The following is a 24,124-nucleotide window of genomic DNA, read 5'->3' on the forward strand; positions in this document are numbered from 1 at the left end:
ATATTCATTTTGGACATGTGGTGCCCTCGAGCCAAAACGGCAACCTGGTCTGGTTCAACCACATTTAACCGGCCCGACCCGGCAGTTAGGGTATCGACGCCCTCCCGCCTTCCCTCTCTTCCCCATCCCCTTCTCCAAGTCGGCGGCGGTGGCGATTTGGTTGACGGCGGCGGCGGCGCAGGCTTGGCGGGCGCGGGATTGTCAAGCGGGCCGGTGGGGGCAAGCAGAGGCCTGAAGATGGCGACGGGCTCCAGCGCTTCCTCCTCGATAGGTTCGCGCGGACCGAGTCGACAGCCGCCGACGGGTGAGCAGCCGATGTGCCCTTTCTGCCGGACGGCCACCATTGTGGAGCGGACCTCCAGAACCACAAACAACCCAGATAAGCAGTTCTACACTTGCAAGAATCGGGACTGGGTGAGTTTTTTGTACTTCATGTTGTTCATTTTCGTCAACGCCAACTCTAGATCTAGGGTTCATCCGAAATCTCTGCTTGAACAGGGCAACAGCAAGTGCACTTTCTTCATGTGGAAGCCAGTGAGTGATGGCGTCGATGCTGCATCATTGACGGCCGGAGTCCAGGCATTGGAGAAGTCTCTGTTGGCCCTGGGCAATTCTGTTGAAGCTCAGAGTCTCCATGTCAGTAGAATAGCTGGGCAGCAGAGAGTGGATAGGTGGTTGAATGTGGCCAGTGTGTTTGTAGGAGTTGTGTGCTTTGTTGTCTTGTGCATCTTAATGTAGAAGCAAGATTAACTTTGTAATGGCTTGAGAAATGAATGGAAGACAGTTATCTTGCAATCCCAAGTTTAATACAAGGAAACTGAGCCTCAGATGGCCATAATACAATACCAAGTGTCATAATACAATACCAGTCCAAGTGGAGCCTCATATGGCCACAATACAATACCAGTTTACACATTACATAGTTCATTTGCCAGAATTCAATACCAGGTGTCATACATAACCCAGACCAAGTTTATATGGCCATAGCATCCTTAAACTGACAGAGAAGTTCACAAAATCACATAAATCCATCATAAAGAGGAAGCCATGTTGCTTGCACACTCCTAGACTTCCATCAACCTCTTCTTGCTCCTAGTGCTAGCGCTGGGACTTGCTGATGATGTACTTTGGCTCCTTGTCACTGCTCCTTGGCTGGCCTGCTTCTTTGTCACCGGGGAGTTTGAAACCCTGCACAGTTATACACATGTTAACATGTAGTCCCTAAACTAACATAAAAACTGAAGGTAACAGATGGATCACATATTGTTTAGCAGGTGTGGGCTCTGCAGGTGTGGGCTCTACAGGTGTGGGCTCTGCAGCTGTGGGCTCTGCAGTTGTAGGAGTTGCCTTCTTTTTCTTGTTGGGTTGTTTCCCCTTGGTGGAGGCCTTCCTCTTCTTCTTAGTACAAGGATCTTCTGGGTTTTCTGTAACCCCGATCACTTTTGGCTTGGAAGTCCTCTTCCTCTTCTTGGATGGATCTTCCGTGGTTTCTATGATCTCCACCACTTTTGGCTTGTAAGTCTTCCTCCTCTTTGGTGGTGTAGGTGGTGGGGCATCAGGATCATGGACAGTTTCATTGTAGGTTTTCTGTAGGTGACCAAATCCACCACACCTTTTACACCTTCTCTTGCCTCTACTGCTTGTCCCACCTTCTTCAGAGCCAACTATCCTTCTCTTTCTTGGCCTACCTGCTGCTCTATAGCATAAAGGAGGAAGTAGCTTGAAGCCAAGGTCCACCTTCTCCCATTCTTCCTTGTCTGGCATTGGAGGCACAGCAGATGCATATGCTGCTATGAACTTCTGCACAGAGTAGTAAGGGTGCACAAAATCCTCCAATAGGACCCTTCTTGTGACAATGAAAGCTATGGCATGCACACAGGGGAGTCCAGTGAGCTGCCATCCTCTGCATGTGCACTCATGGTTGTCCAGATCAACAATGAATCTCCAAGGAACTAGGTCTTTATTCACTCCTCCTACTTCTCCAACCATTGGGCCACTCCTATGTATGCTATAGTTAAGGGATCTGCTTTTCTCATGCAGAACCTTCATGACATGAGGCAAAATCTTGAAGCCTGACAACTTTGAGGCCAGGTTTCTCCTAGTGCAGAACCTCTCCATGATCAACTGCCTTATCTTATCCATGAGGTCTAGAACAGGTAAGGACTTGTGTTCCCTGATCCAACTATTGAATGTCTCAGCAATGTTGTTGGTGACATAGTCACATTTGCTTGTTGTGTTGAATTTGGCCCTTGCCCATAGCTGCTTGTGGTTCTCCAGCAGCCAGTTAGTTGCCTTTGGGCATGCTTTGTGCATCTCATTCCAATGCCTCTCATGTGTTGTCATTCTGTAGCACCTTGATGCAGGCCACAAGTTCTTCTCAAACACTTCTCCTCTAAACCTCTTCTGGAAATTCTTGACAAGATGCCTCATGCATTCTCTGTGTTCTACACCATTGCTGAAGATTTTGGTAACTGCCTTATCAAGTCCTTTGCCTATCATTAGGAAACAAGAAAAGAACCAAAAAACACTGTCAGTCATTAGGAAACAAGAAAAGAACAAGGTCTGCTGAAATATGTTGAAATAAGAAAACTAACCTGCATCTGTTGAAATAACCAGACCATGTGGAGAACCAATTGCCTTGTGCAGCATCTTCATGAACCATTCCCAGTTCTCCATGGTCTCACTGCCAAAGACTCCATAGGTCACTGGGAACATTCAGTTATGGCCATCAACACCTATAGCTGAAGCTAACTGACCCTTCCACCTTGCTGTCAAAACTGTAGAATCAATCCCTAGGTACGGTCTACAACCATTAAGGAAGCCATCAATGCATGGCTTCAATGCATGGCTTCCCGCGCCCGCCAAGCCTACGCCACCGCCGCCGTCAACCAAATCGCCACCGCCGCCGACTTGGAGAAGGGGATGGGGAAGAGAGGGAAGGCAGGAGGGCGTCAATACCCTAACTGCCGGGTCGGGCCGGTTAAATGTGGTCGAACCAGACCAGGTTGTCGTTTTGGCTCGAGGGCACCACATGTCCAAAATAAATATTTCTCTCTCCTCTCTTGGCTCAAACCGGGGCGCGGTGTCTTTTGGCAACTCAAAGTGGAAACACAGTGGCCAGCAGCAAATTGGCGCATTTGCGGTGTCCACCAGCCGTCGGTGCTCATTTGGCATGTCCTGTGGCCAATTGTCCCTATATATTTAAGTTATACAAACAAGTTATACACTTAACTTTCCTTTTTTTGAAAGTTACCAAGCTATACACATAACTTTTATGCACAACATATTATCACAACTTATATACCACAACTTTTACAATATAAAATTTTGCAGAGTAGAACTTATTAACACAAGTTTTTATCTTAACTTTTATTGGGCAGCGTTGGCAAGTTGTATAGAATAACTTAAGTACATAAATTTTTAGAATAACTTATTAACATATGTTGTGTTTCATAACTTTTTGTATATAAGTTGTGTTTTCATAACTTTTGTATTTATAAGTTTTTGGCATAAGTCATATGTTATAAGTTATATGTTGTGAGTTAGTACACATAAATTGCTACTGGAAAAAATTCTTGAAAACATATGTAAGTGGGGTTTAGTTTTATTCGCCTCGTCGCGTAGAACACACCGGTGCAGACGGAATTAAAAAGGGATACACTGTTCAAAAGTTATATCATTTTGAAATAAATATTTTTTCTTTTTTTAATGATGTCAGCAACTTGCGCGCGTGGTTCCATTCAGAAAAGGATATAGGCCGATTTTTTTTTGTTAGAAAAGGAAAGGTAGCCTGTCCGAAAATCATTCGCTAGATTTAATTTAGGCGGGCGTCCGCCGTTTAGTCTGGTCTCGGATTAGACCACATCGATAAAAACTATCAACTTCAAAAAATTTGTGCAGGTTAACACCATAAGATTATGTTCTAAATTAGATTCACAATGAAAAATACTTCCATAATATATAGTTCACATGTTATGAAACTATACATATTTTTTTTTTCAAATTGATGGTCAAGGTTAAGAATGTTTGACTTAGATTTTTCAACCTAGTTTCTGCGCTCGCACGCGTCTGTACATCCAATGTCCGTGCATTAACCTTTGCCAATATGTGAACGTCGTCTCTTTACACTGCTAGTCTGCTACTAGATCCAGACAAGATGCATCATGATATGTTCTTCACAAGAGAAATCAGAATGCAAGCTCCAGTCACTACGTCAAAAAGCATTTGTAGGGGCGGTTGTAGACCATTTGTAGGGGCGGTTTGCCCAACCGCCTCTACGCAAGGATCTCTACAAATCATATATTTGTAGGGGCGGCTAGTGTTTCCAGCCGCCCCTATAAATATATTTGTAGGGGCGGCCCTTATTACCAGCCGCCCCTACAAATCTATGTAGGGGCGGCTGGCCCTTACAAACAGATATTTGTAGGGGCGGTTCAATCTAGAACCGCCCCTACAGTACGTTTTCCCGTAAAAAAATCAAATTTTTAATTCAAAATCACTTTGCCGAACGTCCCACAACAACGTTCCGAACAGCGTTCGCGTTGCCGAACGCTCCGCGACCAACGTTCCGAACCACGTTCGCGTTGCCGAACGCCCCGTGACCAACGTTCGCGTTGCCGAACACCCCACGACCACGACTACAAGCATAAGAGTATTCTATAAACTACAATTACAAGTCCAATTCACACGAATATATACAATCCATCATTAAATATACAAATTCCATACACATTGTTATCAACGTCCTAGAGCTAGCCTTTCAGTCTCACGAAGGTGTTGGTACTGAGGATTTGTACCTAAGTCAGACTCTCGGTCATGGTAGGCGCCTCTGACGTGTACAATCTGGTCCAATGTGAAGTTGCAAAGGTCGCCGACGAGCTCTAAGAGTTGGTCATCCTTGTATGGGTCTCTTTTCATTCCTTTCTCTTCTCTCCACTACAAGAAAACAAGTTTCAGTTTAGTATTTCATACCGTTTACAAAGTTTTTATACTACGGGTGAAGAGGTTCAAACTTACCCTTAAGGGGTGTCTCCTGTAGGCACCGGTGTTACCCATCATAGAACATATATAGTATCCACAATGTACACTCACAGGCTTCTGCTTGAGGCACTGTGTGTTTTGCATATGAAAATGTTAAGTAATGCTTTTGACAACCATGTAACGGAGTACTGAAGAAGTAAGTTACACTTACCGCACATAGTGTTTTTATAGCCAGCTTTTCCTTCCTTGCTGGATCATGCCTTCCATGATGATTAGTGACATAGAACCTAAATGCCCTGTTCGAATTATTTTAGCAAATACAACTTGTTAGTATCCAAAAGTGAACGTTACAAGTATGTATACAAACATATAAGCTAATGAAGATTATCGATATGTATACGTCTTGAGAATCGATATGAAGTCTTTGTATGTCACCGTGTCCTTATCTAATGAATCAAAGACCCATGCCATGCTCCTCCCGACGTCGATGGCTATACAAATCCAGTGGTTGCTGCATGGATTTAATCATAGAACTAGATAAGCCCTTTTGCATCGAATGAAATATATCGAACAAAGCTTTAAGTATAGAGTTGAGCTTACTCGAAGTTGTATGGTAGCCATATAGTAGAGTGGTGTTGGAGATTTTTGAAAGCCAAGGCAATGTATGTCGCAACCTTAAGGGACTCTTCCCTTAGCTTCGCACTACGGATGCACTCTTTCTCCCGAAGAGTCTTTGCAGCTGCTAGCTCTTTGACATCCAGTGTCCACCGTTTAGGGTAATTAAAATTTGTTTGGGCTATAGCTTGAGGGTCTACATACCCGGCTTTCACACTTGGCATTTGTTTGACAATGTGCACTTGCATTCTACAAATCACGGCGTGGGTTAGTTACAAAAAAATTCAAAGATTACATTCATATCATATCGGGAGGACAAGGACCACGTGCGAATTAGATTCATCTCCATTTCTCCTAGGTGAAAGCATGTGTGCATGTCATTGAAGTCAAAGACAATTTTCCCAGCTGGGCTTCCAAATGTGCCGGTGGGAAAGCATGCTTGTATGATATCTATGCTCGTTGGGAGAACACGCAAGTACCAATCATGGAACCTTCTCACTCCAAGTGGTAGGCGCTGGATGTCCCAGTTTGGTAGGAAGGGCTTGCCTCTTTCATATTTTTTCGAGCAATCCTTTGACCATTCGATGGCATCAACATTTGGATACTGCTTTGTAATTTGGTGAAGTTTGCTACTGATGGCCTCCTCAGAACCCCTTGATGGGACTTTTTAACTTGGTTTTTAGGCTTGAACTGATCATGGGAATACCACTTGGACACCGACGAGACGTCTTTGATCGGAACATAAACTGGCCTTATGTGGATTGGAATCTTCTTTCGGAGTTCCCATTCAAGCACGTCCTCATCTTCTTGTGCATCACCTTCTTCAGGAGGCACTCATTGTTCATGTATCAGTTGTGCTTATTGAGAAGACTGTGGCATCTCATGATGCACTTGCTCGATACGAGCTAGAGAAGGTTGTGGCATCTCATTAGGCACATGCTCGATAGGAGGCGGGGAAGAATGTGGTATCTCAAGAATGTGGGGGTCACGAGACGGTGAAAATATCTCCCCGGCCTCAACAACTCGCTCCAAATTTGGGAGAGAGGGAGGCGGCGAAGAAGTAGTCAATATAATGTCCCGCTTGTGCCAGAGGATGAACTGCCCCATAACGTCTCCGAGTAACACCAGCCCCTCGGGAGTTGCATAGTCTATCCTCTACTGCATGAACTCGGGCTTCACTGTATGCACCTCGACCCTAGTGTAGTCCGGCGGTATCTTATTATTGTGGTGTAAGCCACCGGGAGGATATGCAACACCCGTTGCCACCTCCATCACAGTGTTCTGCTGGCCGCTGAGAAACACCAAGGTGCAACTAGTAGGTTCCCATATGAGATCGACTGAGGTTGTGGCTGTAGTGGAACCTTGGCTGCTAGGAACTTTCGGAGGGCTGGTAATTAATGCCACTTCTCTCGGTGGCGTCACTAATATACGTGGCTCCGTAGACATTCCTTGCTCCTCCAGCGCCTTCGCAACTAGAGCCTTCACTTGGAGCTCAAGACTAGTCTCCCGGTCTCGGCCATGTTTCTTGTACATGTGCCTGTCCTCTTCGAATCCTTGCTTCCAGGTCATCATTTTCCCTAGCCCCCTGGTGCGGCCTGTGTGCTCCTTGTTTCCCAAGCCAAGGCTAAGCTCATCCCTCTCTCTGGAAGGATTGAATGAGCCCGTCTCTTTGTCTTTAGCATATTTCAGTATCCTTGATACCGCCTCTTGGGTCTCCGGCTTATCAAACTTAAGATTACTGTCGGATGGTTCTGTACTCCTCGCATATATCCAGTTCCTTGAGCGTACCTTCAACTTCGTCACATTGATATTCCCAGCAGCTGTGGCCTCTTCATCCATCTTCCTAAACTGCTCTTCCTTGGCATAGTAGCCACCAGGGCTTAGATGATGGTGGTGTTTGTTCCTCTTCGCTAGCTTGGTGTTACGAGCACTGAGCTCCAATGCCTCCACTGAAGTCTTCTGAGCCACGAGCTCCTCCCATTGACTAGGAGTTATTTTACCAAACTCGTTGAAGGGAGTTAATCCCTTTTGGATATACTTCGTGTTAAGCTCCGACCTCCAACGTCGAAATGACTCTCCCATCATCCTGATAGCATTTTTTTTACCAATTCATGCTTACCCTCTAGAAATCTAAAATTGACCTTCAGCTGCCTATCCCATAGTGCATTCTTTATGTTCTCTGGTACCTCTTTCCAGTTAGGGATTGCTAGGTTCAATTTATCTCTTACTAGGGCCTCGATCGCATTACGGAATCGTCCTCTTAATTCCTTCAGCTCAAGGATCTCCCCTGCTGGCCCAACCTCCGTTATGACATAGCAAGCCTTATCTAGATATAGATTTCCTTTTCTATCCCCTCATTTCGTCTTAGGCTTGGTAGTCGTGGTTGTGTCTTGAGTTTGTGGAGCAGAGGCATCGTGATCCGTCTCTGTGGTTGTTGCCTCTGCTCTCCTTTCCTCTACTCCGTCTTGTCCAGCGAGATGTTGTGGACGTCGACGTTGTATTTTCTGAGTTTCAGGAGGGACCTATATATAGGACAGGTCAAAGTGTTAGCAGAGGTAACACAGCCAAAGCTTTAGCAAAATTTACAAGCTAAGGCTTCTTCCCTACCTCCTCGTTCAGGTCAAAATTCTTGTCCAAATCTTCCTCCATTGGCCTCCTTCTTGCTTTGGGTGGGAAAGGATTCTCGAGACTTTCATATCCCTCTTCTGACTCATCATCCTCTTCTTCTTCGCCTTCAGCAGCCTCTCCTTCGGGGCCTTCCTCCTCATCACACTCCTCCTAAGTAAGCATCACTTCTAGATCCTTTTCTACCTCGTTATCGAACTGTTCCTGAGTAAGCTGGTCCTCTAGTGCTTGCTCCTCAAGGGTTGGCTGCTCATCATGCTTGGGGCATCGAGCTGCATGGTTTGTTATCTGCGACATTATTTCGCGCTTTGTTCTAAAAGATGCAAGAAAGTGTGCTTTAGGTACGCGAGAAGGTATAAGAAATCAAAAAGGTCTATAAACCAAAGTAGTCCTATAAAACAACAATATAAAAAACGAGAAGTAGCAGTGGTAGAGGCCTCAGAAACATGTCAATCATCATCTGATCTTGAACTTGGAGCATCAAGGCATCATAATGGAGAAGAGAGGAGAAGGTAATGTAGGGGCGGCTGCTAATGATGCCAAGTTCCTCACAAGTTCTTGATCATCAGCTCATATTCCATATAATGTATGGACTTAGACAATTTCATCATCGGTAAAATAAAGGAGGGGAGAGGAGAGGGAAGATTTGGTAAAAAAAGCAACAGCTGCTTAACAAACACAGAGAGGAAAATGTGTAAAAACAAGCAGCTGCTGCTTCCCAAACAGAGGATAGGAAATATGGCAAAAATAGAGGAGATGGGAGATTTGGTAAAAACAGCAGCTACTGCTTCCAAAAAAAGCAACAGCTGCCATACTGCCATCAGAAGTAGTAGACAATAGTAGTAGGGAACCTGTTATCTAAAAAAGGTAAGCAAGAACATAAATATACTATGTAAGTCTATAAATAACAAGGTGTAGATAAGCAAGAACATGCACTTATATAGAGAACAGAAATATACTGCCATCAGAAGTAGTAGGTAAATGTGCTAAACTCATAGAACATGCACTTATATAGAGAACAGTCACAATAAACTGTATAAAAGAAGAAAAAGAATGTGTAGCAATGCCGCTGTGTTAGAGGATGGAGAGGGAAATGGATCAGATATTTTTCACCAGAGCCATTGATTGGTCAAATATTTTTTTCCTCAAATGCGCAGAACTGCACATTATAGTATTAGAAAAGGAATAAAAATTGTGATAAATTGTGAGTCCAGATGATTGATATAGCTCACTAGATGGATTATCTGGCATCAAAATTATTCCTGTGACTAAGGTAAGACTTTTTTTGAGAGATGTTTTAAATTGAAAACTATGAAATGTATCATGCCTGGTTTACATCACAGATGAGTGTCGTCTGAGTTTACATGGGCTTGGAATTATTTCCTTCATGGTAAGCTGGCTGTACAGTATTGGACCGTTCTTCTCCATAGAGATGGAAGATTTGGGCTTTAGTGGCAAATTCGAATATTTCGGCGCACAAGACCTCCATTTGCTTTAGAATTTTAGTTCTAGGGCAAAGAAGTCCTACCTTATATTATATCGAGATAATGTGACCTTTTTTAAAAGAACCAGCAAGGACTTTGCCGCATGGTTTGTGACTTCAATACCTTCAAGGGCCATCGGGAGGTGGGGTACGCTGGAAAGAAGGAAGGGATAGGATGTGGAGGGGATGGTGAGGATGAGGGGTAAAAAGTTAATAGATAAAACAATGTATCAACATACAAATGCATATGCACAAGCATGGGTAATCAGGCCACCGTGGCGATTTGTTTGAAAAATTAACAGCCTAACAAAACCATCACGGGTCATTTGAACACTATTAGATACTTTAGGGCCTATAATATTGAGTTTTATAGTTGAGTATGTTATGTAGTTAGCCCTCTATATGATAGGGGTTATGTAGACTTTTTTATTTTATTTGATGATGCACAACCATGTCATCATCCACCTAATGTGACATGTTAGAAAAATTACCTTAAAATCATCTAGGGGTTACTTAGACGGTTTCTAATACTTTAAGTGGTAAAATACATGACATAGTAACTGGCTTGTAACAGTAGCTGGCTTGTAACAGTTCAGTCTTTTGAAAAGCATCTAGGGGTTACTTAGACGGTTTCATATTTTAAGTGGTAAAATACTTTAAGTGCCCTCTATAAGTTCAGTCTTGTAGCAGTAGCTGGCTGAATTTTATGGTCAATCAGTTTAAGTTTATCATAATCAATATGAATTTGCGATCTGGAGTCTGGACGGTTCTTTGGATAGAGCATAGTAATTAACGACTTCTGGACTGACTATCCTCGCTGCAATTTTTCATGTTCTTTGTATTTAGTCACTTTGCTCATTTTTTATTAATGATTTATTCATGGACATTTTTCAACTTCTACGACAAATATAGAAAGCGTTCAAATATTGTCAATGTAGAACTTTGTATTCTTATATATAATTTTACCTAGAAAAAAAGATCTTGGGATTTATTTTATACCTTTTTGTGATCTAAAAGTTTTTTTCTTTCTATTCATGCTGAGTGATATAGTTAAATATTTTCTTTTGCGTGAAACTCTGATGCAATCAAGAACTTATAGCTTTACTTTTCTTGTGCAGTATGCTCACAGAGCTTGCATGCAACGCTGGTGCAATGAGAAAGGAGACACTACTTGTGAAATTTGCCATGAGGTCGGTTAAGTTGTTTTCAGGTTCATTCCACTGATACATGTTTCATTTTGGTTATAGTTTTTTTAGTGCTGATACAAAATTGGCTTAGTACATATGTTGATATATATATATATATATATATATATATATATATATATATATATATATATATATATATATATATATATATATATATATATATATATCTGTAATCTTTTTGCCCATGTTTCTTTACTTGAAGGGTTGTTCTCATGATCACCTCACTAGTATCATGCACTACAAACAACTAGAACTAAAATGGTCCAGGACCCATGACCATGTGCTGTCACACCATGTGCAGTTGGTTTGCTTATCTACCTGGGTTTGTACTAGAAGGGTTGGTACCATGTGTGATTAGGCTTTAGTGGTTTAGACTAATGATTTAATTTGGATGGTGTTTTAAGAATCTGACTAATCATATTTTAATTTGCCATGAGGTCTGTGTGTGTTTTAAATGCTATTTATCTAGTTCACCAATTTTGGTTAAACGGATTTGTATGTTCAATATTCTTATTCTAGTATGAATCGCTTCTATTGATTCTAGCTATTTTTCAGCGCCCCCCCACCCCCAACACACACGCACACTTTTGTGGTTAACAACCTCTGAGATAATAAAAATATTCAAGGATTTTTTTCTATTTACTGTTATTGAAAATTCTAAATTTTCCAGTGTGTTAGACTTGTAGAACATGCTTTGACCCTTCCCTATGTGCATTTTAAATTTTAAAGTTTCCTTTCTTGTATACTGATTCCTTCCAGGCTTGATGATAACCTGTAGGAATACAAGCCTGGTTACACTGCGCCCCCTCATGTTCAGCCAGATGAGACAACCATAGACATTGAGTAAGTTATTTTAGACATTTTGTGCCATTTTAATTTTAGTGAACAGAATTAGAACATATCTAAGCAGAAGTCATCACTTTGCAGCGGTGATTTGATTATGGATTTGCGTGACCCAAGAATTCTCGCTGTAGCAGCTACCCAACGTCGTCTTCTTGAGGCAGAGTATGATGGTTATGCTAATACAGATGCTAGTGGTGCTGCATTCTGCCGTTCAGCTGCACATATTGTAAGCACTGTCCATCAATTCATGATCTTATTGCCCTTTATTAGCTGAACCGATGTGTGAATATTACTCCTCCCCTAGATGAACTTATAGACTGGCTTGTAACAGTAGCCGGGAGGGTCTAAAAACATGAAGTTCCTTTTGAAAAGCAACTATTCAATTGGCAATAACAACGAACAAAATGACACAGTAACTATAAATTCATCAATCACAGCAAGGAAGAGGCCAAAAGGAGTTGTTCTAGATGTTTAAAGGACTCTCTAGGGCACGATGAATACCTGAAAACGAGTCATCGGCGTGCGGGGGCGGGCGCCGGGGGCCGGGTGTGGGAGGACGCTGGGGGTCGACGCGCGGGGGAGGGCGTCGGGGGTCGGGCGTGGGACGCCGGGGGTCGGCGCGCGGGGGCGGGCGCCGGGGACCGGGTGTGGGTGTCGGCGTGCGGGGGCGGGCGCCGGGGGCCAGGCGCGGGACGCCGGGGGTCGGGCGCGGGACACCAGGGGTCGGCGCGCGGGGGCGGGCGCCGGGGGCCGGGTACGGGACGCCGAGCGCCGGGGGACGGGTGCGGGACGCCGAGCGCCGGGCGCCGGGGGCGGGCGAGGGCGCGGGGGCGGGCACGGGACTTGCGGCGGAAACCCTAGGCGCGCGGGCAGCCTGACGGCGTCGGTGAAGAAGACAGCGCCCAGACTGACTCCCGTGCGTCGGTCCTCCTATTTATACTCCCTCCTATTTGTAGGGGTGGTTCCTGATCTAGCCGCCCCTACAAATCCATTTGTAGGGGCGGTTCCTGATCTAGCCGCCCCTACAAATGCATTTGGTCAAATGAAAAAACAACACTTTGACTCTGGTATTATGAACTCTAAATGACTTCAAATTGAAAAGTTTTGAATACCAAGTTTGTTAAACGAATCAATATCTACAATTGTTGGTTTGGTCAACTTTCCATTTGAGAAAGTTTGGACGGTTCAAATTTGTGATTTTTAAATTTCAACGCCTACAAACTAGTTTTCGGAACCCTAGGTTATCTCAAATTGAGAAGTTTTGAATACCAAGTTTGTTCAGCTCATCAAGATCTACAATACTTATATAGTCCATTTTTTCATTTGAGAAAGTTTGAACAAAATGTAGTTCAAATTTCACAAGTGTGTGACATAGTTTTAGAAAGTCTATATGAGATTCAAGAATATGTGACTAGTGTTTGATAAAACTTTCTCAAATGGGAAAATGAGCTATATAAAAATTGTAGATCTTTCTGAGATGATCAAACTTGGTATTTAGAGTTTTTTCATCTGAGGTCATGTAGTGTCTCATTTGAGCAAGTTTGACCAAGTCAAATTTGGTCAAATGAAAAAACAACACTTTGACTCTAGTATTATGAACTCTAAATGACTTTAAATTGAAAAGTTTTGAATACCAAGTTTGTTAAACGAATCAATATCTACAATTGTTGGTTTGGTCAACTTTCCATTTGAGAAAGTTTGGACGGTTCAAATTTGTGATTTTTAAATTTCAATGCCTACAAACTAGTTTTCGGAACCCTAGGTTATCTCAAATTGAAAAGCTTTGAATACCAAGTTTGTTCATCTCATCAAGATCTACAATACTTATATATTCCATTTTTTCATTTAAGAAAATTTGAATAAAATGTAGTTCAAATTTCACAAGTGTGTGACATAGTTTCAGAAAGTCTATATGAGATTCAAGAATTTGTGACTAGTGTTTGATAAAACTTTCTCAAATAGGAAAATGAGCTATGTAACAATTGTAGATCTTGCTGAGATGATCAAACTTGGTATTCAGAGTTTTTTCATCTGAGGTCATGTAGTGTCTCATTTGAGCAAGTTTGACCAAGTCAAATTTGGTCAAATGAAAAAACAACACTTTGACTCTAGTATTATGAACTCTAAATGACTTTAAATTGAAAGGTTTTGAATACCAAGTTTGTTAAACGAATCAATATCTACAATTATTGTTTTGGTCAACTTTCCATTTGAGAAAGTTTGGATGGTTCAGATTTGTGATTTTTAAATTTCAACGCCTACAAACTAGTTTTCGGAACCCTAGGTTATCTCAAATTGAAAAGTTTTGAATACCAAGTTTGTTCAGCTCATCAAGATTTACAATACTTATATAGTCCATTTTTTCATTTGAGAAAGTTTGAACAAAATGTAGTTCAAATTTCACAAGTGTGTAACATAGTTTCAGAAAGTCTATATGAGATTCAAGAATTTGTGACTAGTGTTTGATAAAACTTTCTCAAATGGAAAAATAAGCTATGTAACAATTGTAGATCTTGCTGAGATGATCAAACTTGGTATTCAGAGTTTTTTCATCTGAGGTCATGTAGTCTCTCATTTGAGCAAGTTTGACCAAGTCAAATTTGGTCAAATGAAAAAACAATACTTTGACTCTAGTATTATGAACTCTAAATGACTTCAAATTGAAAAGTTTTGAATACCAAGTTTGTTAAACGAATCAATATCTACAATTGTTGTTTTGGTCAACTTTCCATTTGAGAAAGTTTGGACGGTTCAAATTTGTGAATTTTAAATTTCAACGCCTACAAACTAGTTTTCGGAACCCTAGGTTATCTCAAATTGAAAAGTTTTGAATACCAAGTTTGTTCAGCTCATCAAGATCTACAATACTTATATAGTCCATTTTTTCATTTGAGAAAGTTTGAACAAAATATAGTTCAAATTTCACAAGTGTGTGACATAGTTTTAGAAAGTCTATATGAGATTCAAGAATTTGTGACTAGTGTTTGATAAAAATTTCTCAAATAGGAAAATGAGCTATGTAACAATTGTAGATCTTGCTGAGATGATCAAACTTGGTATTCAGAGTTTTTTCATCTGAGGTCATGTAGTGTCTCATTTGAGCAAGTTTGACCAAGTCAAATTTGGTCAAATGAAAAAACAACACTTTGACTCTAGTATTATGAACTCTAAATGACTTCTGTATGTTGCAATAAAGTGGATGTTCAAATAGAGTCATCTGGATGTTGCAAAGGGTAGTCTCACACACATGCATAAAATGTAGTCTCACACACATACAAAAATATGTAGTCTTACACACGTACATAAATATATAGTCTCACACGCATGCATAAATGAAGCCTTACAAACACACACTTACACAAACACTCCACGTTCAACAACTAGCTAGCCCGCTGTAACGACTTTTCCCTTGACACATTTTCGTTCCCATGGCATTATATCTTTGGGGAGGTTCTTTTCCACAACACTGATCTTCTTAGGAAAGTCTATGAATAACGGCATCTCATCATAGTTATTGTAAGCTTCAACATCGTCCACGCCATCAACTCCAATAATGTGTTGTTTCCCGGAGGCAACCACGTGTTTTGTCTTCTTCTTTAGGGGGAGATTACTTTGTGGGTCAGACATCTAGAAAACCTATGCGACACGTGAAGCGAGCACCCAAGGGTCATCTTGGTAGCCTAGATTCTCGAGGTCCAGGACTCTCAATCCGATCTCGTTCAGTTGGTGTTGTTTGATCTAGCGGCATCGAAACAGGGCCACCGTTATATCCCTTCCATAGTCAAGTTCCCATATCTCTTCAATGATGCCAAAGTATTGGATCTTTCGCCCTAATCCATTGAGAGCCTCTATTCGAACGCCGCTGTTTTGGTTCACATATTTACTATCCTTTGCGTGGGTATAGTACGTGTACCCATTGATGTCATAAGCATTCCAAGATGTCACTTGTCTCGATGGCCCCTCCGCCAATCTACTGATGGTAATAGAGTCTATGGTTTCTTCAGGCGGTATGTTTTGGTCCTTCAACCATATAGTTAGTCGTTGCTTGTGCTGTTTCAAGACCCAATCATCCGAACGGCCATTTCTCTCCGCCATAATGATAGCCAAGTGTTCATCAATATACGGTTGCATCAGTTGTGTACTCTGCAAGACACTATAATGTGCCCGACTCACCTCTTTGTAATCATGGTCGATGAACACTTTTCTACCACTGGTGCCCTTCCCAGCCAGCCTACCCTTGTGACGAGAATCGGGTTTACCAATCCCTTTATGTACTTTTAGGTACTCTTGACAGCACTCAACGACTTCTTCAGTACTATAACCCTCTATCATGGAGCCCTCTGGGTATGCTCGATTATGCACGTATCGACTTAAAACCGACATGAACCGCTCATAGGACCACATTTCATGCAAGTAGCAAGGGCCAAGTGCCTATATCTGATGAACCATGTGAATCATGAGATGTGGCATTATATCAAAAAAAGCAGGAGGTAAACACATCTCCAGTTGGTTTTGTGTCTCCACCACAAATCCATGTAGGTCACTCAGCTCTTCCTTGCCAATCGTCTTCTGTGAGATCTTTGAAAAGAAGTAGCACATGCGGGTGATGGCCATTTTCAAGAACTCTGGCTTTATAGCCCTGATTGTAATAGGTAGAAACACTGTCAGCATCACATGGCAATCGTGAGCCTTGCAGTGTGTTATTGACAAGTCCTTCATCGACACTAGCTTCTTCACATTTGCTGAAAACCTAGTCGGGACTTTGATCCCCCTCAGGAAAGTGCATATAGCTCTCTTCTCGTCTGGTGTTAGGTTGAAGCACGCCGCGGGCAGAGTGTATTTTCCATTAGCCTCAGGTACCGGGTGAAGCTGTGGCATCATGTTTAGCTGCACCATGTCTTTCCGTGCTTTCAGACCATCCTTTGACTTGCCTGTGTCCATCAAGGTAGCAATGAGACTCTCAAAGACATTCTTCTGCATGTGCATAGCATCAATGGCATGGGGGCCTCCAAGTCTGGCCAATAAGGCAGATACTGAAAGAAGATCGATTGTTTCTTGAAAGGTACACCTTCGATAGGAGGTGTGCTTCTATCTCTATTCGTCCCATCCGGATTCTTCTTTCCATAGACGACGCGTATGTTTTTCACCATTCTGTACACATGTTCTCCGTTATGACATCTCTCCGGAGGGGGTTCAATCTCCAGGGCATTGTCATAAAATCTAAAGAACAATTTGCTGTGGTACTTGTGACTTGTCTTTAAGAAGCATCGGTTCCTTAGGTAAACTATCTTCTTGGATGCATCCAGGTAAACCCATGTAGTACCATCCAAGCAAACCAAGCATCCTGTCTTCCCTTTGATCTGTCCAGACAAAGCAAACAACATGGGGTAATCATTGGTAGTAACAAATATTATTGCTCTATATATAAAGTCCTCCTTTCGGAACGCATCATACATCTGCTCCCCATGCCTCCATAGTCTCTCCATTTCTTGCATCAAGGGCTCGAGGAACACGTCTATATCAATGCCTGGTTGTTTAGGGCCAGAAATAAGAATAGTGAGGAGAAGGTACTTTCTCTTCTGACACAACCATGTTGGGATATTGTACATGGTCAAGATCACTGGCCATGTGCTGTGGTTGTGTAACAGAACCGACCAATTATACGAAATTAAGTAAGAAAATCATCCGCCAGAGCAGACGATTTAGCAAACTTAAGCCCGTATAACCCAGTAGTCCATGAAATCACGAAGGATTTCAAACCAACTTCCATTCCAGCCAAGATCAAAATAAGTTTAGCGGTCACCATCACATATTACATAAAAGTTTGTAATCTTAGATACATCAGAGTTAAAACATAGTTATTACAAAACCAGTTCGAATAAAAGTAGCGGAAGTCATTTGTTCAAACCACACACCCACTCACGCGGAGTTCAAATATAGTGCCAGCGAATGATCATCTCCAACAAAAGCATTAGGCGAGACATAAGGAATGACCATGCCCATGGTCCTAAGCATCACCCATCGCAGGATAAAGGCAGTTGATACAGTAGCCGTAATACATCTGCCCATCTGCAACAAGTGGGAATAAAACCCTGAGTACGAGAAGGTACTCAGCTAGACTTACCCGACATAACAGAAAATAAGTGACACCAAGGATTATGAAGGGCTTTATAGTAGGGTAGCTGACTCATTTGCAAAAAGAAGCATTTTTAGCATTTCATGACCCTTTTTAAAGCATTATTGTCAAGTTAATTGTTATTAACCTGTCGACTAGATTTGCACCTATACTAGAGCAAACATGTGATTAAGCAGATAATGATAACCAATGATCATTAAACAACTTCCATACTATCATATTCACTATAACTGTCCAAGTGTTCCATAAACATTTACTACGATGAAGTAACTCAAGTCAAGTGCTCACTGTCCAGGAGTGATGGCGATTCGAATCAATTCCTAACCAGCTGGTGATTTATTCCTTACACAAACCTCACTCACCCGCTAAAGTGAGATATTGATCACCGAGTCAACTATCCAGGAATCTCAAGTTTGCCAGGAACCACATGTACCCGGGGGCCGACCGACTGCACTTTGGTCTTATCATCTCGCCCCCGTGTCCCACCACACCTGCTCCAGTACAGTGCGTTGCGGGCAATCTACTCGGCCCGAATAATCTCCCAGCTTCGCGATCGAAAGGTACTTTATCCGACCAGCTAAATGTAAGGCATGCGTTCAACATGACTCGAGGCCCAACAACGATAGGTCCTTAATCGACATAGACGGAAAGCACTACAGTCCAAAACTCTGCAAGTCTCCGTCCGGTCTCAACTTCATTTAACACTTAGTTATACCATGACTTCATAGTCATCCAAGCAGATCCAGGTAACCACCTATAGCTCGCAGGTGACAAGAAATCACCCGACTTCTACCGGTCTAAGCCAGCTAAGTATTGACTCGACTGCGGATACCAGGGTAACAAGGATATAGTATAACAAAGGTAGACAAGGTATAATACGGCAACGGTTGCAAACAACTCCTGAACGTAATGCATCAATTAAAGTAAAGCATTGAATTAATAATCGCAAACCAGGAGAAAATGCTCCGGGCCTTGCCTCTCTCGAAGAAGCTCAGGCGGTGATCGGGGCACTCCGGAAGTTCCTCAATGTCCTCCTCGTCGGCTTCGGGCACTTCCTACGGCTACACCTCGAGCTGCTCCTCAGACTCCTCGGGTATGGCGACTGGGTTCTCTGTTTGCGATCCTGTATGATGCAATGTGCGTAAGTGCTTATGCAATCGGTGCATCGGATGAGATGAATACAATGGATATGTTTGAATGCAAGGTAGTCAACATCATCCAAGAAAATATACTACAAGCACATGTCATCTACTACATTCTCTTCTACTACTAATATGTTAAGTCAACACATCTTATTAAATGCTTCAAAGATACACCAAAGCTTTACTAATTTCTTAATCCCACAAAAAGCAACACTTAATTAAACCCTAATTAATATAGGTTTGAATAGCAACCCCTATTTTTCTTGCTTAGAAAAATCTTAGAAAATTACTACAGCATAGTACTAACCTAAGTAGTCTACTATCAGATTTTCATGGTATTTGAATGAGTGGATTAGCCTACACAAAAATAACAAGCTATGGCATGATTATGAACATAAAAATACTTTGAACTGTTAAAAGTGTCAAACAACAGAGTTAGTATTTTTCCTAGGTTCTTCATAGCATACAATGACAGTACAAAAATTATCACATGCATGTTTTATACAAAGTTTGCTCCCTAGCTAAAATAACAAAAATCAGCCATTAAAGGTACTTGAACTACACCTAAAAATGTTCCCACAGCACAAGCATAAAACATATTTTTTCTAGGAAGTACATTACATAAGAAGATTAAAAAACTTGGAATCATATTTTTCTGAAGCCTATAGATTTTTCTATATATTTTTCAAGTTATCAGCAATATACATGATTAAATAAAATTCTACAGAAAAGTATCTCAAAAATGACATGCAAAAATTTTCCCAAGTAGATCTGATGATAAGGAACCTAGAAAAATTTATTTCAATAGTTTTGGAGCAAATTTGAGTACCCAAATATTTTCTAAACCATTTCTATTTTCAAATAATAAAGAAAAATTGAAAACAATTCATCCTATCGCAACTGGGCCAGCCCGCGGGAATCAATCGGCCCACTGCCACTTTTGGCCTGCGCGGTCCGAGCGAAGGGAAGGGTGAGGCGGCCCGACAGGGCGTCGGCCCATGGCCTCATTGGCCCAGCTTCGGCTGAGGCGGAGGCCACGCCGGCGCTATGACGCCGCGGTGGCGTGACTCAGCCACGAGGCCGGCGGCCATTTCCGGCCGTGATAGGGCGAGCTAGCGGGCACATGCGGTTCGTGAGAAGATGGCGAAGGCGGGAAGGTAGCTAGGCAGGGTGGAGAAGAGGAGGAAGGTGCCTTCCATGGCGACCGAGCACGGCGGCGCCATGGCCGACGGTGGCGAGGCCCGAGACGGCGCTACCTGGGCTCAGCAGTCGGCACAGGCGCGAGCACGACGTGTCAAGGAGCGAGGCAGAACTATGAGCACACGATCGCTGGCCGAGGTGGAGGAGACATGGTGGATTTTGCCGGCGAGTGCAGTGGCACGGCGAGGGAGAGAGTTAGAGCGCTCGGTGCTTGCGGAGAGGAGAGGCAGCGCGGGAGAGAGCAAGTGAGCGCACCGGCTCTAGTAGAAGTAGGCGGGCGCGTGGGCGCAGGCGCAGGCCGGCTGCGACGCGTGGCGACATCGACGACGCATGGCCGCCACGCGGTGGGCGAGCTCTGCCGCGGTCGAGACGCGACGCGGCGCGTCAGCGGGCGGGCGAGCGCGGAGGCAGGCCAGGCGCGGCGCTGGGCTGGGCTAGGCTGGCGAGGCGTGCGGCGCAGGCGCGGGAGGCTTGCGGCTGCAGGCCAGGCCGGCTTCGGCCATGGGCCGGAAACGAGGCCGCGGCCCGCGAATAAGAAAAGCCCTTTTTCCATTTATATTTTCAAAAAAATTTTAAATGCCAGCTTTCAAATATCATTTTGAGCAAGAAAATGACATCTTTTGAAAATGTACCAAAAATAAAAGTTGATTAGAATTTAATTCTCTACAACTTTGCTTTTATGACCAAAGCCAAATTCTTTCTAGATTTTGAATTATAAAATCAAAGTCGATGTTTAACTCAAAACCCTAATTTTTGGGAAATTATTTTTGAAGCAAAATTTTGAATTAATTTGAATACAAACCTTGCTCAAAAAATTGAACTAAACATTTCTAGATGATTTACCATCATAGCCAAACATGTTTTACTAGCCTAGCAACATAATCAGGGCAAAATAACTCTTAAACAGGTGTATGTAACATTTAGGTTTCACACATGTTTCAAATGTTTCGAAGCAGTGTTTCAATTGTTATTTACATGATTAGGCATGTATGATTAGGATGCTTGATGATGCATGATATGTATGATTTGTAGTGCCTAAATGTAGGCATAACACCAAGGTGTTACAGCCCTCCCCCCTTATAAAAATCTCATCCTGAGATTTGGGTTACGAACCATTTGTTATAAAAATCTTCATAAGCTTTTTGTAGATACTCTCCCGTTTCCCAAGTTGCATCTCCCTCATCATGATGATCCCACTATATCTTGTATGTTTTCACCACACTATTCCGAGTAGCACGTTCCTTAGTGTCTAACACTCGGACTGGTTGCTCACGATACACCAAATCTGATTTGAGTTGGATACCTTGAGGTTCTATTCTTTCCTCCGGAACACGCAAACATTTCTTGAGATGTGATACATGGAAAACTGGAAAAACGATACTCATTGTCTCAGGTAACTCTAACTTGTAGGCTACCGGACCTCTTTGTTCCAGAATCTTGTATGGTCCTATGAATCTCGCGGCAAGCTTTCTTCGGACTCCAAACATTTTCTTCTTCATTGGCGTGACTTTCAGATAAACATAGTCACCAACTTCAAACACAAGGGGTCTCCTTCTTCTGTCTGCATAACTTTTCTAATGTGATTGGGCCACTTTCATATTCTGCTAAATAATATGAACTTTCTTCTCGGCTTCTTCTACAAAGTCAATGCCATAATACCTTCTATCACCAGGCTCGACCTAATTCAATGGTGTTCTACATTTTCTGCCATACAAAGCTCCGAACGGGGCCATCTTGATGCTTTCTTGATAACTATTATTATAAGAAAACTCAGCTAACGGTAACCATGACTCCCATGATCCCTTAGAAGACAATACATAGGCTCTTAACATATCCTCCAAAATAGCATTCACTCATTCAGTCTGACCATCTGTCTGAGGATGATAAGCGGTACTGCGAATTAAACTAGTTCCTAAGCCTTTGTCTAAATGTTCCCAAAAGTGAGCCGTGAACTGTGAGCCTCTATCAGATACTATGGTCTTAGGTATACCATGCAACCTCACAATTTCTACGATATACTTCTCGGCATATTGAGGTGGTCGATATTCTGTTTTGATAGGCAAGAAATGAGCGGTCTTGGTAAGACGGTCCACAATTACCTAAATCGAATCATGTCCTTTTTGAGTAGTGGGCAAACCCGTGATAAAATCCATACTTATATCGTCCCACTTCCAACTAGGGACTGATAAGGGTTGCAACATACTGGCATGTTTCATATGAATAGCTTTCACTTGACAACATGTGTCACATCTGGCAACATATGCTGTAATTTCTTTCTTCATTTTGGTCCACCAATAACGAGATCTTAGTTCTTGATACATCTTACTACTTTCAGGATGGATAAATAGCTTAGAAAGGTGAGCTTCATCCATGAGTTTATTCCTAAGCTCTCGATCCTTGGGAACCACAAGCCGGTCGTCAAACCACAACACGCCCTGTTCATCCACTTTAAAGTGTTGAGACGACTTTTCTTTTATTTTCTCTTTGATGTGGAATATTCCCTTGTTGGTTTTCTGGCCTTCTATTATCTTACTCTCCAAAGAGCAACTAATCTGAATACTATGTAACATAGCAGGATGCATTAGATCGAACCCATCTTCAAGTAATGGCTGCACATTCAAGTAATATGACTTTCTGCTCAAAGCATCTGCCACTACATTGGCTTTTCCAGGATGATATTGCACATTCAAGTTGTAATCCTTGATCAATTCCAACCATCTGCGCTGTCTCATGTTCAGCTCTGGTTGTGTAAAGATGTACTTAAGACTCTTATGATCCGTGAAAATATTGCACACATTACCAAGTAGATAATGTCTCCAAATTTTTAGGGCATGCACAACTGCAGCAAGTTCAAGATCATGTGTCGGATAGTTGACCCCGTGCTTCCTCAATTGACGTGAGGCATAGGCAATGACTCTCCTTTCTTGCATAAGAACACAGCCTAATCTAGTTTTCGATGCGTCGCAAAACATATCAAATGGTTTCTCGATATTTGGTTGTGCTAGAATAGGAGCAGTGGTCAATAGTTTCTGCAAAGTGTGGAAAGCTGCTTCACACTCCTCTATCCACACAAACTTGTGATCCTTCTGTAGGAGACTTGTCATCGGTTTGGCAATCTTCGAAAAGTCTGGTATAAAGCGACGGTAATAACCCGCTAGTCATAAGAAACTTCTAATCTCAGGAACTGTGGTCGGTGCTTTCCAATTCATAACTTCTTGCACCTTACTTGGATCGACTGAAACTCCATTCTCTGACAGAATGTGACCAAGGAAAGGAACTTCCTTCAACCAGAATTCGCATTTGCTAAACTTAGCATACAGTTGATGATCCCTAAGTCTGGTCAAGACAGTTCTCAGATGCTCTTCATGATCTTTCTCGTTCTCGGAGTACACCAGAATGTCATCGATGAACACCACCACAAACTTATCCAATTCTGGCATGAAAATAGTATTCATCAAAAACATAAAGTATGCAGGAGCATTTGTTAAGCCAAAGGACATGACAAGATACTCATACAACCCGTATCTGGTGGAAAATGCAGTTTTTGGTATATCCTATGGCCTAATCTTGATCTAATGATAACCGGATCTCAAATCTATTTTTGAGAACACCTTGGCCTTGGCTAACTGGTCAAACAGAACATCAATATGAGGCAAGGGATACTTATTCTTTATGGTTACAGCATTGAGTGGCCTGTAATCTACGCACATTCTCAACGTGCCCTCTTTCTTCTTCTTCACAAACAAGGCGGGACATCCCCATTTAGACTTGCTTGGCCGAATAAACCCCTTTTTTGATAAATCTTCTAATTGCTTCTTCAGCTCAGCTAACTCATCTGGAGGCATCCGATAGGGTCTCCTTGAAATCGGAGCTGTTCCAGGGACTAACTTAA

At 42.4% G+C, this 24,124-nt stretch overlaps 1 protein-coding gene across 1 annotated transcript; it reads right to left on the minus strand.

Annotated features, from left to right (window-relative positions):
* Nucleotides 1-1,098: 1,098 nt before the first annotated feature.
* LOC136454070 (uncharacterized) lies at nucleotides 1,099-2,676 on the minus strand. Its single transcript, XM_066454627.1, has 3 exons — nucleotides 2,595-2,676; nucleotides 1,303-2,492; nucleotides 1,099-1,188 (listed from the first exon to the last, which is right to left on the minus strand). Exons 1-3 carry the CDS (start codon nucleotides 2,674-2,676, stop codon nucleotides 1,099-1,101), a joined length of 1,362 nt encoding a protein of 453 aa, XP_066310724.1.
* Nucleotides 2,677-24,124: the final 21,448 nt, after the last annotated feature.

The sequence above is a fragment of the Miscanthus floridulus genome, chromosome 1 (assembly GCF_019320115.1).
Source record: "Miscanthus floridulus cultivar M001 chromosome 1, ASM1932011v1, whole genome shotgun sequence".
Lineage (NCBI taxonomy): Eukaryota > Viridiplantae > Streptophyta > Magnoliopsida > Poales > Poaceae > Miscanthus > Miscanthus floridulus.